The following is an 11,909-nucleotide window of genomic DNA, read 5'->3' as shown; positions in this document are numbered from 1 at the left end:
ATAGTTTATAAAGTTTACTTTATATATTTATATCAGGGATACCTTATCTCTGTTTTCTCCCATTATAAGCTTCGGAAAAAATAACTAAAAAAAATAATGTGTTGGACATATGTATTCTTGGATTGCTTGAGGGTGAGTACATCATGGGATCATTTTGATGTTTGTCTGGAGTATCGCTTTGAGGGACAGGTTCTGTATTTTGCACTTGAAGCCCTGTTTTCAGATTGTTTGTGATGAAATAGAACGGTCTTGACTAGAATTTCGACATGTGCGTCTGCCCCGATAGTTTTCGGGTGTTTGTTGTTTCACCTCCCACCTCTGCAATGGGAGTATTTCATCATAAACAATCTGAAAACAGGCCTTTAAGTGTAAAGTACGGAACTTGTCCTTTAAGAATGCAAATGTTCAAGTAAAAAATATATTCTTTCAAAATTAATTACTTCATGGACTGGAACTATTCATTTTATAACCTCACATACATGCTCTTACGAAAATTAACCATGGCTTTACTGTGGTAAAAGTCTAGTAACCATGTTTTTGTGGTGTATTGATTACTATCGGCAAAGCTATGGTTTAACTACACTAACCATGGTTTAACTATGGTTTTTGAAAACCACAGATGCCAAAACCATGGTTATTTTGTGCTTACCATGGTTTTCCTACAGTAACCATGTTTTTTTAGTGTATTGATTACTATCGGCAAAGCCGTGGTTTTACTACAGTAACCTTGTTTTTTTTACTGTAGTAAAACCATGGTTAATTTTTGTAAGGATGAGATTGATTTTATACATTATTAACACTACTGTAATAAATGCAGCTTTCTTGCTTAAGTTAACAACTGATGCCATACTAATGCCAACTTTGTACATATTTATTTTATTGCATTATTGCATCATGTCATGACGACTGCAGTTTCAAGTATTATTAGTTATAAATCCTTAAATGTTGATGTTCCATAATAAATTTATAAAAATATAATAAGTAAACCTGTTAAATAACAGTCCGTCACAGTTTCAAGAAATATTGGCCAAATAAGGTTAAAAAAAAACATGCAGGCATTTGCATGCAATACAAATTGTTTATTTAGGTTATGCATTACAAATGTACACTCTTTTAAACTTTTAGTTTTTAAGCTGTATAAGAATTCATCAATATTTCTTTGTAACTTATCCTGCTTTTTTAATAAACATAACCACATTGGTGTGCATAAACTGTGCTATCCTTTGAATGCTTTAAAGGAAATCACCACAAATTTTCAACATTATACTATGTTCTTACCTCAACTTAGATGAATTAATACATACCTTTATTCAATGCATGCACTTAATCTTGTAGAGCGCGACATGAATGTGCCAGCATCCAGCCCAGCCCCATCCATTCCCCAGGATCCAAACAGGGATGAATTCAGAAGCCACCAAAAACCCCCATGCTTTTTACCCATCCAAAGACCGCCACATGAGTAGTTACATGAGCAAGTATGGTGGCACAAAATAAAAAGTGGCGATTTTCAAGCGGATAAAAATGAGAACTATATTGTATGGCGGAAGAGCACTTAGTTTGCAGCACTTCGACCTCGCCAGGCAGTAACATCCGTACTCCTGGCTACTCCCCCTCTCGCTCAAACTTTTGTCAATATTATCATTAAAAACGCCACGTTTTATTTTACTAGTGTAACTACTCATGTAACAGTCTCCAACCAGAGAAAACATGGAAGTGTATGGCGGCCCCGAAAAATTCATCCCTGTTTGGATCCCAAGGAATGAATGGTGCTAGGCTAAATGCTAACACATTCACAACGCGCTGTACAAAGATTAATGCACGCATAGATAAAAGATAGGTATGAATTCATTCATCTAAGTTAAGGGAAGAACATAGTAAAATATTGAAAAACTGTGGTGTTTTCCTTTTAAAAGGGCAAAGACACATTATATATGTATTACTGTATTCTGTAAAACAGCTGAATTCAAAGTTATTATGTAGGTCTTGCTCTTAAACTGTGATGATGCCTGCTGCTTGGACTGGTGGAGACACGGCTGGTGTCACTGTTGGTCTGAGTGCTTGTTCCCTCTCCAGATTCAACGTCCAGATCTTCAACCTGTAGGCTCTCACACAGCTGGCTTATCTGCCTTTTCATTTCAGCCATGCGGCTCTGCATGCGAATCATCTTCCTGCGCAGGTTTGTTGCAACGGCCCTCTGTTTCCGTCGTTCATCTACATAGCATCGATGCAGCTCTCTGTAGCAGTTGTGTCGGGTCTGGTTCTCACGACAGAGCAGCGTGCCGCAGCCCATGGGACACAGTTGTCGCCAGTGGGTGCAGGTTTGATCATGAGCCTGGGCATCTTTCCTCAGCACCTGCTCACCACAACCCTCGTGCGGGCAGAGCTGCCACTCATACGGACAGTTAGATATGTTGAGAGATTCATTAGAAAGTGGGAATGTGGCTCCGCAGCCCTGATGTTGATTTTGACACTTAAAAAAAAACACATGAAGATGTTACTTTATAATAGTAACTTAAGTAGTTATTAGGCTTGAGTCGTCACAATTGTGCTTACAGTCCTACCTTGATTGATAAGCGACCGATGGATTTTCTCAGCTTGAACAAAACAAGCATTTGGTCCTGGTTGATAGACTTCCTACAGCATGGGCATCTCACCTGTCTGAAAGCACAGTATAGCTCTAATGCTTGCTCACATACTGTATGCTGTTAGTGGAGAAAAATGAAACGTCACAGAAAAATGTAAATTGCAAACACAATGTTACCGTTTCATCCACTGTAAAATGCATTCCTTGCAGAAGACATGGTTGCATGTAAGTCGTACAGGCCACCGGAGAACCGCTTTACAGATAACACAAATCAGATCATGATCTGGAGTCTCCACAAACTTCTCCACTTCATAGCCACCGCTCTGATATTAGACAATATACGTATATTATATATTTTTCTTAATTACATTCAAACATCTACCCATGGCTATATTCATGGTGAGAACCTATACCAATGTTACACATAAATAATAAATAAATAATATAAGCTGAAATGACTGATTAATCAAAAAAATTAAGGCAGCAAAGATTTTTACAGTGCAATACCAAATGTATATATAGGACCTTTTTTAAGTGTGCTGCCCTAATTAAAGGTGGGGTACATATTTTTACCATTTTTTTCTTACACTGTGTATTAATCTATTTTGTGTGACAAAGGCACAAGCTTTGTAAAAAATATATATAATGTAAGATTAAAGAAACTCACCATTTTTCACTATAAGCGTATTGAAGGATATTTGTTAGACCGTGGACAGCCAAAAATCCTCATATCATGCACGGCTTAACATGTACCAAAGGAGATCACTTGTCCCTGGATGATCCAGAAATGCATTGCAGATGTTCAGTTTACTCTTCCTTTCCATTCCAGCACAAGTAACAAATGTGTTAAGCACCTGACAACTTTTTACACCAAACACTGGAACTCTGTTTTAGTACCATCTAGGTTTTACTTATTTAACAATGGCATCGCTATGGAAACCACTGAACTTTCAATGGCTGCCTGCTATAGAGGCTACCGGCCCTAAACAGAGGTCTGAATGAGAACAAAGTAGCATTTGCTGCACAATAGAGTACATACAATATGTTTACATATGTAAAATCAAATGAATATAAAATATTATGTTTCTAAAATTATGGCCTGCACTTTAACTAAGTTTATTTCATGCACTTTGTCTAACCAGTGAACATTAAAAACAACTCTGGTATTTTATGAATGATTCACTTGAGCTTTTGTGCATCTAAAATGTTTTCTACTACAGAAAACACCAGATTGTACTGGCAACCAACCAGTATAGGGGTTAGTGGCATAAGATGTGCAAGTTGTTACAGCATATCTACACTTTAAAAAATCCTGGGTTATTTTTTAACCGAAAATGCTGAATCGTTCGGTCAAATATAGACGGTTTCAGCAGTAACAACATAAACAAGCGGCTGTCACAGTCCGCACATAACTTCCGGTAAACTCCGCTAATAATAAATAACCACAAAGTACTTTAAACGTAGTTTATTTATATAACAAGCCATAAACAACACATAGATTACCTAGGAACCAAAACATTTGTTATTTTTGACAAGGCATTTGTTCAAGAGATCAGTTTAGCAAGTCAGACCATTAAAAAACGAAACCGGAAGTAAAGTTCAGATCCAGACATGTATCACGTGCGTCCGATGAAACCGTCTATAAACATTTTTAATTACATTTGATAACATTTTTATATTTATTTATTTTTTACTTTTCAAAAATATTGCTCCAAATCAGCTTGACTCCAATGCAGCAGTTACAAATGACATGCACAGAAGGTTTGGTTTCCTACTGATTTCTTACTGTTAAAATGTATGTATCATTATCATTTGACCCTTTGATGACCATAGAAAAATGGACCACATTTTAAAAAGCCTTGGCCTCAAGGACAATCTACAGTATATACAAAGTCCTACATCTCTTCCCACTTCATAAAAAAATTGTGATACTGTAATGCAATGGTTCTCAAACTTTTTCAGCGTCCGGCCTCCCTTGTGTACAGTGCATTTCTTCGGGGCTCCCCCAAAGAAAATTTATGACAAATTTGTTCTAAAATGTAACATTTTAATTAAACAAAACATATTAAATTATTCAACGTAAATAATACTGGGGCCCCCCTGGCACCATCTCGCTGACCCCAGTTTGAGAACCACTGCTGTAATGTACATCACAACAACAGTTTGGTTGATATAGAAGTTGAGGAAATAAGCAGCATCACATAACACACTGGACAATGTGAACGACATTAAAAAAACATCAGACAATAAAAAATGTAATACAGTCGCTCTGTTAGTGTGTTTTGGTCAGACTTTTTAAACTGGTTGTGTACTTAACCGTGACTTAAGAGAAGAGCGGCTCTTTGGTATAGAAAAAAATAGTTTTAGTTTTTCGTAGTTTTGTCACAAGTGTATTTCTTCCCACACTTTGTCCAAAGAACAAATGAGTTCAAAGCTATTAATATCAACAATGCTGCTTATTTAAAACCACTTCACATGACTTTTTAGAAAGAAACCTTTTTGTAAATCCAAAATATACAATTGTTTAAAATGTATCATGAACTTCAAATAACATGTGAATATTAACTTTGTAAAAATGTAGCGGTCAAGTTTTAATACATAAAACAAAAAAGAATCTATGACACAAATTGTGTTAATAATATGATTTAATAAATATTCATAACAAATTGCCGGTGTTTCGTAACAACCTTTTTTTTTACAGTCTATATGGCAGGGTTTCCCAAATCTATACCCTGGAGGGCCGGAGCACTGCAGAGTTTAGCTCCAACCCTGACCAAACACACCTGAGCAAGCTAATCAAGGTCTTTATGATCACTAGAAAATTACGGGTGAGTAAGTTTGATTAGGGTTGGACCTAAACTCTGTAGTGCTCCAGCCCTCCAGGGTAAGGTCTATGGGAACAACACATTGTATTAAAAGTAACACAAAATGTGTTGTCCTGCTTATAGACACATGGGTGTGTTAAGATATTAAACAGGTTATGTTGTTTTTTTTACAAATCTGTTTTAAGAGTGTAGCAAGAGGAAGTCGCCAACATGTCTGTACAATCAAGTTTATCTAAACAAACAAACAATTAATTGTGACAACAGCAATAAAGTTTGACAGCTCTGCTTGAATGTTTTGTTTGTGATGTACTTACATAATTTGTGATTTGATGGAATGTAGACTATGTATTATATAAAAAGACTTCTGTTAAAATAAACAGTGATTAAAGGTGACTTCACTGCATGGTTTGCTGTTTACACTTTACACTGGTATTTGTAAAGTTGGAGACACACCTAATAATTTTCACACAGATTATGAATGTAATTTGATCATAATTTGAGGCTTAGTCTTTCTTTACAAGATTAAAATTATTTATGTAAGAAGTACTCCTTATGTGTCTTGTGTCCAGTTTTAGAATGCTTATCCCTTATATGTGAACTGCAGGCCAACCTTAACCACGGGGGACAAACTAGACCAGCTTAAACCAAGGCTAGAACTTGATATGACACTATTTACACTTTAAATCCGGTAGATTTTTAATCTTTCTTAATTTTTTAAGAAATCTTTCTTAATTTTAACATTTAAGGTTCCACTAGATTTGTTAAGAAATGCATTGCACATGGTGAGCATGGATAGAGGTCAGTTAATAAAACATATATATATATATATATATATATATATATATATATATATATATATATATATATATATATATATATTAACAGAAAATATAAAAATATTATGACCAAAATTTTAGCTATTTGAATGCTTAGTGTATACGTGTGTATGGGCTGGTATAGAAAGCACTGAAAGTGGAGCATTGAAAGTGTTCCAGTAAAAAACATTTATTAAAACGTATACATGCTTATATCCAAAAGGGTTACATTTCTGAGTATATGGTATCATTAACAAAACACACATAAAAAAGTGTAAAAAATAATCTGTGAAAACACAGTACAGTAGTTAATTAAATACTTTGAATATGCCTAACTGATATCTGTAACTGCCTTCAAGTTATTTAATATATAAATGATATATCCAACAAAGGATTACTAAGAGATTACAATGAACTCAAGTTAACATGATGTTTTCTCAAGTACATTAGTACAGTTTTTCATAATGTAGCTCAATGCCGAGGTTACAAAGAGGTTATAGAGAAACCTGCACTGTTATGCAATTATACTTTTGTTTCCTGCCTCCATTACTATCTTCTATGCTCTTCCTCCATCTACCAAACCGCCCCTTCCAACAAACAGACGAGAAGAGGTCGCCAGAGCGGCTTTTCGGGTGTAGGTCGTGCAGCGACTCAGGATCTCTTGAGTCTGTGGTCTTGGTGGCACCTTGGGGGTCGTAGCTGCTTTTAAAGGGAGGTTGGGTTCTGAGCTGATGGGGCTAGACTGGCTACTAGAAATGCTGCTCTCACTGTCTTCTGGCTGTCTCAAGCCCTCGTCTCCATCTGAGCCGGACACGCTTGGGCTCACAGAGTCGGTATCTGAAGAGCTAGAATCAGTCACATCGTCGCTGAAGCTGCTTCTCAGACTACCGGACTCCTCGTGCCCCCCTTGTTCTGAAGAGCTTTTTGATAGCCCTTCCAGAGAGCAGGATTTGTGGATAAAGCTGTTGGTGGACAGGTTGATAGTGGAGCTGTAAAGTTTCTTTTGAAGATTTTGAATGCCAAAGGTGGGGCTGATGTATGGCTTTAGGTACATGGAGGGCACATAGCCGGCCTTTCTGTTATATCTGCAGGGGTAACAATTAATATGTCAGTTAAAAAGTTTAGGGTCACTAAAATGTTTTCCCATAATCTCTGAAATTATATATAATTTTATATATTATAAAAGATTGTGCCAACATATTTATTTATTTTATTATAAAAGTCATAATTGGTATGTGCACATAGCATTTTATTTAATTTTTACATTTTACTTTTCTAAAATTACTAATTTCCCTCCAGCATATTTCCCTGTAACTTTCATTTCCTGATTAACATCTTCCTTAAAGCTATAATATACACATTTCCTTTAAATGGCCCCTCCCACATTCTTCTGGTCTATAAATACATAAGTCTTTTATTTTCTCACATCCTTATCGTCAGTGTAATCTAAAAATAACAACTTTAAATACCTGATGAGCCACCAGCCATTATCAGACATCTGTAACACCTCCACAACAGCACCAATACTCAGAGACAGCTCATCTTCTTTGCCTGAGGTGTAACTTCGGATGGCGCAGTACAGAGTCGCTAGGGAAAATATATGAGGAACTTAAGTTAGCAAAGTGTCTTGAGGCAACATTAAACTAACAAGTCATTGTAATACTCTTACTTTCAACATTTGTTGAATCAAACTCATCTTCATCCTCTTCTTCTTCACATAATTCCAGATATGGGGCAGGAAACCATGCTAGTTTTTTATTCTCATTTTCAACAAGCCACCAACCTGCTTGCAATAGCATGGATAGACTGTGAAAACCGTGCCTGTATCTTGCTTAATAATATCTATCAGTTCAGATCCTCATGAATAGATACCTGCTTGGTCTTTGAGAAGGACATCCAGTTTTTCGTCCACAGCAACCTTAAAAGGTTTGTTCTTTGTGTCCTTGGTCTCATATGGAGCCACACATCGATATGTCTTGGATACAAAAGGCTGAGTCACATTGCCAACGCTCAGGCGTGGTGTAGCCACGTAAGTTTCTCCCTGGGTAGTAGGGATGACGTCTGATTGCAGAATCATCAAACTACAAACAGAAGCAAGCATGACATTTTTCACCAGGTTCAGCATGAAAGAAAAAATCTAACTATTTCCTGACAAAGTGTAAGTGATACCTGTTTTTGGTAAACTCCGGCTGAAGCTCTTGCTCATTTGGCAGGAAGAACTGAATGACCTCTGTGGAACGTGATACAGTCGATTCACACTGCAGCAGGTTGAAGCAGTACATCTCCAAACTCTTCAGTCGATTTATAGACTTGGTCAGACCTTTTATTAGAAAGGTTTTCTTTCGGGCTCCAAATGCAAATATCATCATACGCATCATCAGTTTCGATCAACATAAAACCTCGCCCAATGAATTGGTTTGATTCTTAAAAATGTGCTTTTGTTGGTGTAACCGTGTCCCAATTCGCCTATTTACAGCATAATATGCCTGAATTGTATGTACTGTTGTTATGATGGGAAGTATGTACATTTGAATGCATAGCAAAAGAGTATACAAGTACTGGAAGACATTGTAACATGTAACAGAAGTGAAAAGTTGCTAAGATTGTGTGTGATCTTTAACAATCACACACACCAAAATACAACTCGCCTCACATTTCATCTTTTATTCATTAATTTTTTTGTATGTACTGTTTACTGTATAGCTTTTAAGGTCGTAAAAGATTAATCGCAAATAATCGCATCCAAAATAAAAGTTTGTGTTTACATAACATAATGTGTGTGTACTGTGTATAAATATTATTTATATATAAAAAACACACAATCATGTATAAAAAAAAATTATAATATCTATATATGAAATATTTATATTTCTATATAATATAAATTATATAAATGTATATACAGTATATAAATGCAAATATTTCTTAAATATATACATGAATGTGTTTGTATTTATATATACATAATATTTACACACAGTACACACACATATGTTATGTAAACACAAACTTTTATTTTGGATGTGATTAATCGCGATTAATCATTTGACAGGCCTAATAGCTTTACATTAACACTTTACAATAAGGTTGTGTACAAATCCATGGACTAACAATGAACAATATTGCTTTCAAGCGTTTATTGTAAATGTTAGTTAATGACAATACAACTGCTTATGTTAGTTCAATAATCTTTGTGCATTAAAGCCACAATATGTAAGATTTTTGTAATAAAATAACCAAAAACCACTTGAACAGTGTGATTTATTCAATGCAGTTGTACACTTACATTATCCCAAAAGTTCTCAAGGATTTTTAAACAAGAGTGGTTGTAAGAACTATAGCAAAATGACTGAACAAATGCGGTTATACAGCATCTAATACGCAGCTGTTGTGCCTTTCAGCTTATTCATTATGAAGGAATAAAATGTGATCAAACACAGAGGTAAAAACATTAATTCATTACCTCGTTCATGAAAATGAATAGCGAATTTCTAAACGTCTTTGGATGGTGAAAACAATCATGTCAATAAGCTTCGCCTTTGTTATTGTGTAATAGCGACCTCTAGTGGTGAAAATCTACATATTGTGGCTTTAACTATGTTAACCGTTACATTCTGTATAAGTATTGTTTATTGTTAATAATTGTTAGCTAATGCATTAACTTACAGTAGCAAATAGAGTGCTGCAGGGATGACATATTTTTGTTCCTCACCAAAAAGCCCATTAATTTTCCCCATAGACTTATCGCAAAAAAATAAGCTCTGTATTTACAGTCACAATGAAATTGTGTACAATTAATTTTTTTAATATTGTGGTATTTAAAAAAAAAATCTTATTTGTGTGTTTCATTATTTAAAAAAAAATGTATGTGCCCTCATAATCTTTAATTAAAAATGCAAATCTCCCCCTTCCTCGAAACAACGCCTCTTTACTTCCGGGAACGGGAAAAGATGGCAGCAATAGCAACATGACCCAATCAATTCAATGTATGAATTCAAGTCCAGCCCTACCTTTTTTCATTTCAGAAGCGTTTCACTTGTGGAAAATAATACTTTGGTTTCATTGTGACTTTAACAAAGGTTTGTGACACTAGTCCAACAAAATAATCTGCACGGATGAACACAGCTTTTATGAAAGTCTAAATGCGTTTACTAGAAATGAAAAGCTAACCTCCTACACATGCGAACAACACCAGCTGTCTCTCAAGATCAACATCATCATCATCACCAAGCTTCCGACAGCTCTTTCAAACTATATTGAACACATTTAAAAATTGTGGGAATTGTGCCCATGTTGCATTGTTTTTTAGATCTGCATGCGTGATGATGTTTGAAGTCCCCAATAAAGTCTGTATTCCCATGTAGCAACTTGTTAGCAAGAATACACTTTAAAAGTGTAAAAAAAGTCATGATTGGGGGTATAACATGTGTGTTTAATGTCGTATAATATAACATGAAAATATTTGGGGTTAATGTTAGCCCAAGGTCTTATTTAAGGAGTTTAACCAAAACCCCATTTAAAAAACACTGACTTCGAGACGATGGAACCGGAAGTGCTAAATTGTTAAATTGCTTCCGGGCTTTGCCTACAAAAATATTTAATCCCTGCAGCACTCTATAAGAACCTTATTGTACTAGCAATGAATTGTTGGTAATATCAGCTTGGATCTAAATGGATGCGCGCTTTAAATTTTCAATGGAAACAGCAAACCATCCAGGTACTTTAAGGATAACGTTACTCACTTCATACTATAATTTGGGACATACTAATTCTAATTTTAAATTCCATATAAGACAGATAAAATACAGATAGTATGTACATTAGGAGGTTGGGCTGGTGCATTCTGGTTTATTTATTTATATAAATTATATATTTTTACTTTAAACACAAAGCAATTGTTAAAATTATTATTTATGTGTGTATGCACAACATACACAGAACCTTCCCCTATAACATTAGCTCTGGGTTCATGTTTGCTTATTTCTCGGAAACCCAAAACTAACGTTTTTTGAGAACGTTATGGAATAGTAATTAGAAAATTTTAACAATACCTCCAAATCTGGGCACTCTTTCCTCTTTACGAAGCCTGTTTTCCACAGGGAATTTCTTTTTCAGCTGTTTCTGTTAATAAAAAGTAGTAAAGGAATTAAGTTTCCAAGTCTAATAACAATTTGCCACAATAATGTTCAAAAAAACTAAAACCTACGTGAAGAGTCTTGAAGTCGCGGAGTGATCTGTACACCGTCACCTCACTCTTATCAGACCATAACACGGATGTCATGTACATCTGTAACAATCACACAAGCACAATCATAAACATTAATTTTTAAACGGTCCCAGCCAACACTGAAAGTTCCTCTATGAATACATGATGCTCTTACTTTACTCTTTTCTTTCTGCATTACTCCGATGACTCGGACATCGAGGAGAAAGCGCGGATCACTCATAGCTGAAGTTGTTGGAGTGATGTCAAGAGATCATTGATCAGCATCCCCAGCATCCACATCATTTATATCCGTAAGACAGCTGGGCGTGTTGTTTATCTTCACGTGATAAAGAGTGTCACGCGCCTACGTGCGTTAAGAGTCAAGTCGTTGAGGGTGTGTGTGTGTGTGTGTGTGTGTGTGTGTGTGTGTGTGCGTGTTTGTGTGCGCGTGTGCGCGCGTGCGCGTACGTGTGCAGCAA

General features: G+C 35.7%; 2 protein-coding genes across 2 annotated transcripts; both read right to left on the bottom strand.

Moving 5' to 3' along the window:
• Positions 1-1,851: 1,851 nt before the first annotated feature.
• On the bottom strand, positions 1,852-3,546 carry rnf151 (ring finger protein 151). Its single transcript, XM_055177144.2, has 4 exons — positions 3,252-3,546; positions 2,762-2,907; positions 2,562-2,658; positions 1,852-2,470 (listed from the first exon to the last, which is right to left on the bottom strand). The coding sequence occupies exons 1-4, from the start codon at positions 3,252-3,254 to the stop codon at positions 1,973-1,975; spliced, it is 744 nt and encodes a 247-aa protein (XP_055033119.2). The 5' UTR covers positions 3,255-3,546; the 3' UTR covers positions 1,852-1,972.
• A 2,852-nt stretch (positions 3,547-6,398) lies between these two features.
• On the bottom strand, positions 6,399-11,763 carry noxo1b (NADPH oxidase organizer 1b). Its single transcript, XM_055176967.2, has 8 exons — positions 11,606-11,763; positions 11,431-11,511; positions 11,276-11,345; positions 8,394-8,571; positions 8,097-8,305; positions 7,894-8,007; positions 7,694-7,811; positions 6,399-7,309 (listed from the first exon to the last, which is right to left on the bottom strand). Exons 1-8 carry the CDS (start codon positions 11,669-11,671, stop codon positions 6,781-6,783), a joined length of 1,365 nt encoding a protein of 454 aa, XP_055032942.2. The 5' UTR covers positions 11,672-11,763; the 3' UTR covers positions 6,399-6,780.
• Between the last annotated feature and the right edge of the window lie 146 nt (positions 11,764-11,909).

Source organism: Misgurnus anguillicaudatus, chromosome 4 (genome assembly GCF_027580225.2).
Source record: "Misgurnus anguillicaudatus chromosome 4, ASM2758022v2, whole genome shotgun sequence".
Taxonomy (NCBI): Eukaryota; Metazoa; Chordata; class Actinopteri; order Cypriniformes; family Cobitidae; genus Misgurnus; species Misgurnus anguillicaudatus.
The sequence above is the reverse complement of the archived record's forward strand: the minus strand, read 5'-3'. Positions and strand labels throughout refer to the sequence as shown.

What these genes read in the sequence shown, in the direction of transcription:
- noxo1b (XM_055176967.2), bottom strand. Translation starts at nt 11,671, where the DNA reads ATGAGTGATCCGCGCTTTCTCCTCGATGTCCGAGTCATCGGAGTAATG. An exon ending in AAGAGTGCCCAGATTTGGAG is followed by an intron (nt 8,572 to 11,275) that starts GTATTGTTAAAA and finishes TTGCATTTGGAG; the next exon opens with CCCGAAAGAAAACCTTTCTA. An exon ending in AATGGCTGGTGGCTCATCAG is followed by an intron (nt 7,310 to 7,693) that starts GTATTTAAAGTT and finishes TTACCCCTGCAG; the next exon opens with ATATAACAGAAAGGCCGGCT.
- rnf151 (XM_055177144.2), bottom strand. An exon ending in ATTTTACAGTGGATGAAACG is followed by an intron (nt 2,659 to 2,761) that starts GTAACATTGTGT and finishes CTGTGCTTTCAG; the next exon opens with ACAGGTGAGATGCCCATGCT. An exon ending in TCGGTCGCTTATCAATCAAG is followed by an intron (nt 2,471 to 2,561) that starts GTAGGACTGTAA and finishes TTTTTTTTTAAG; the next exon opens with TGTCAAAATCAACATCAGGG.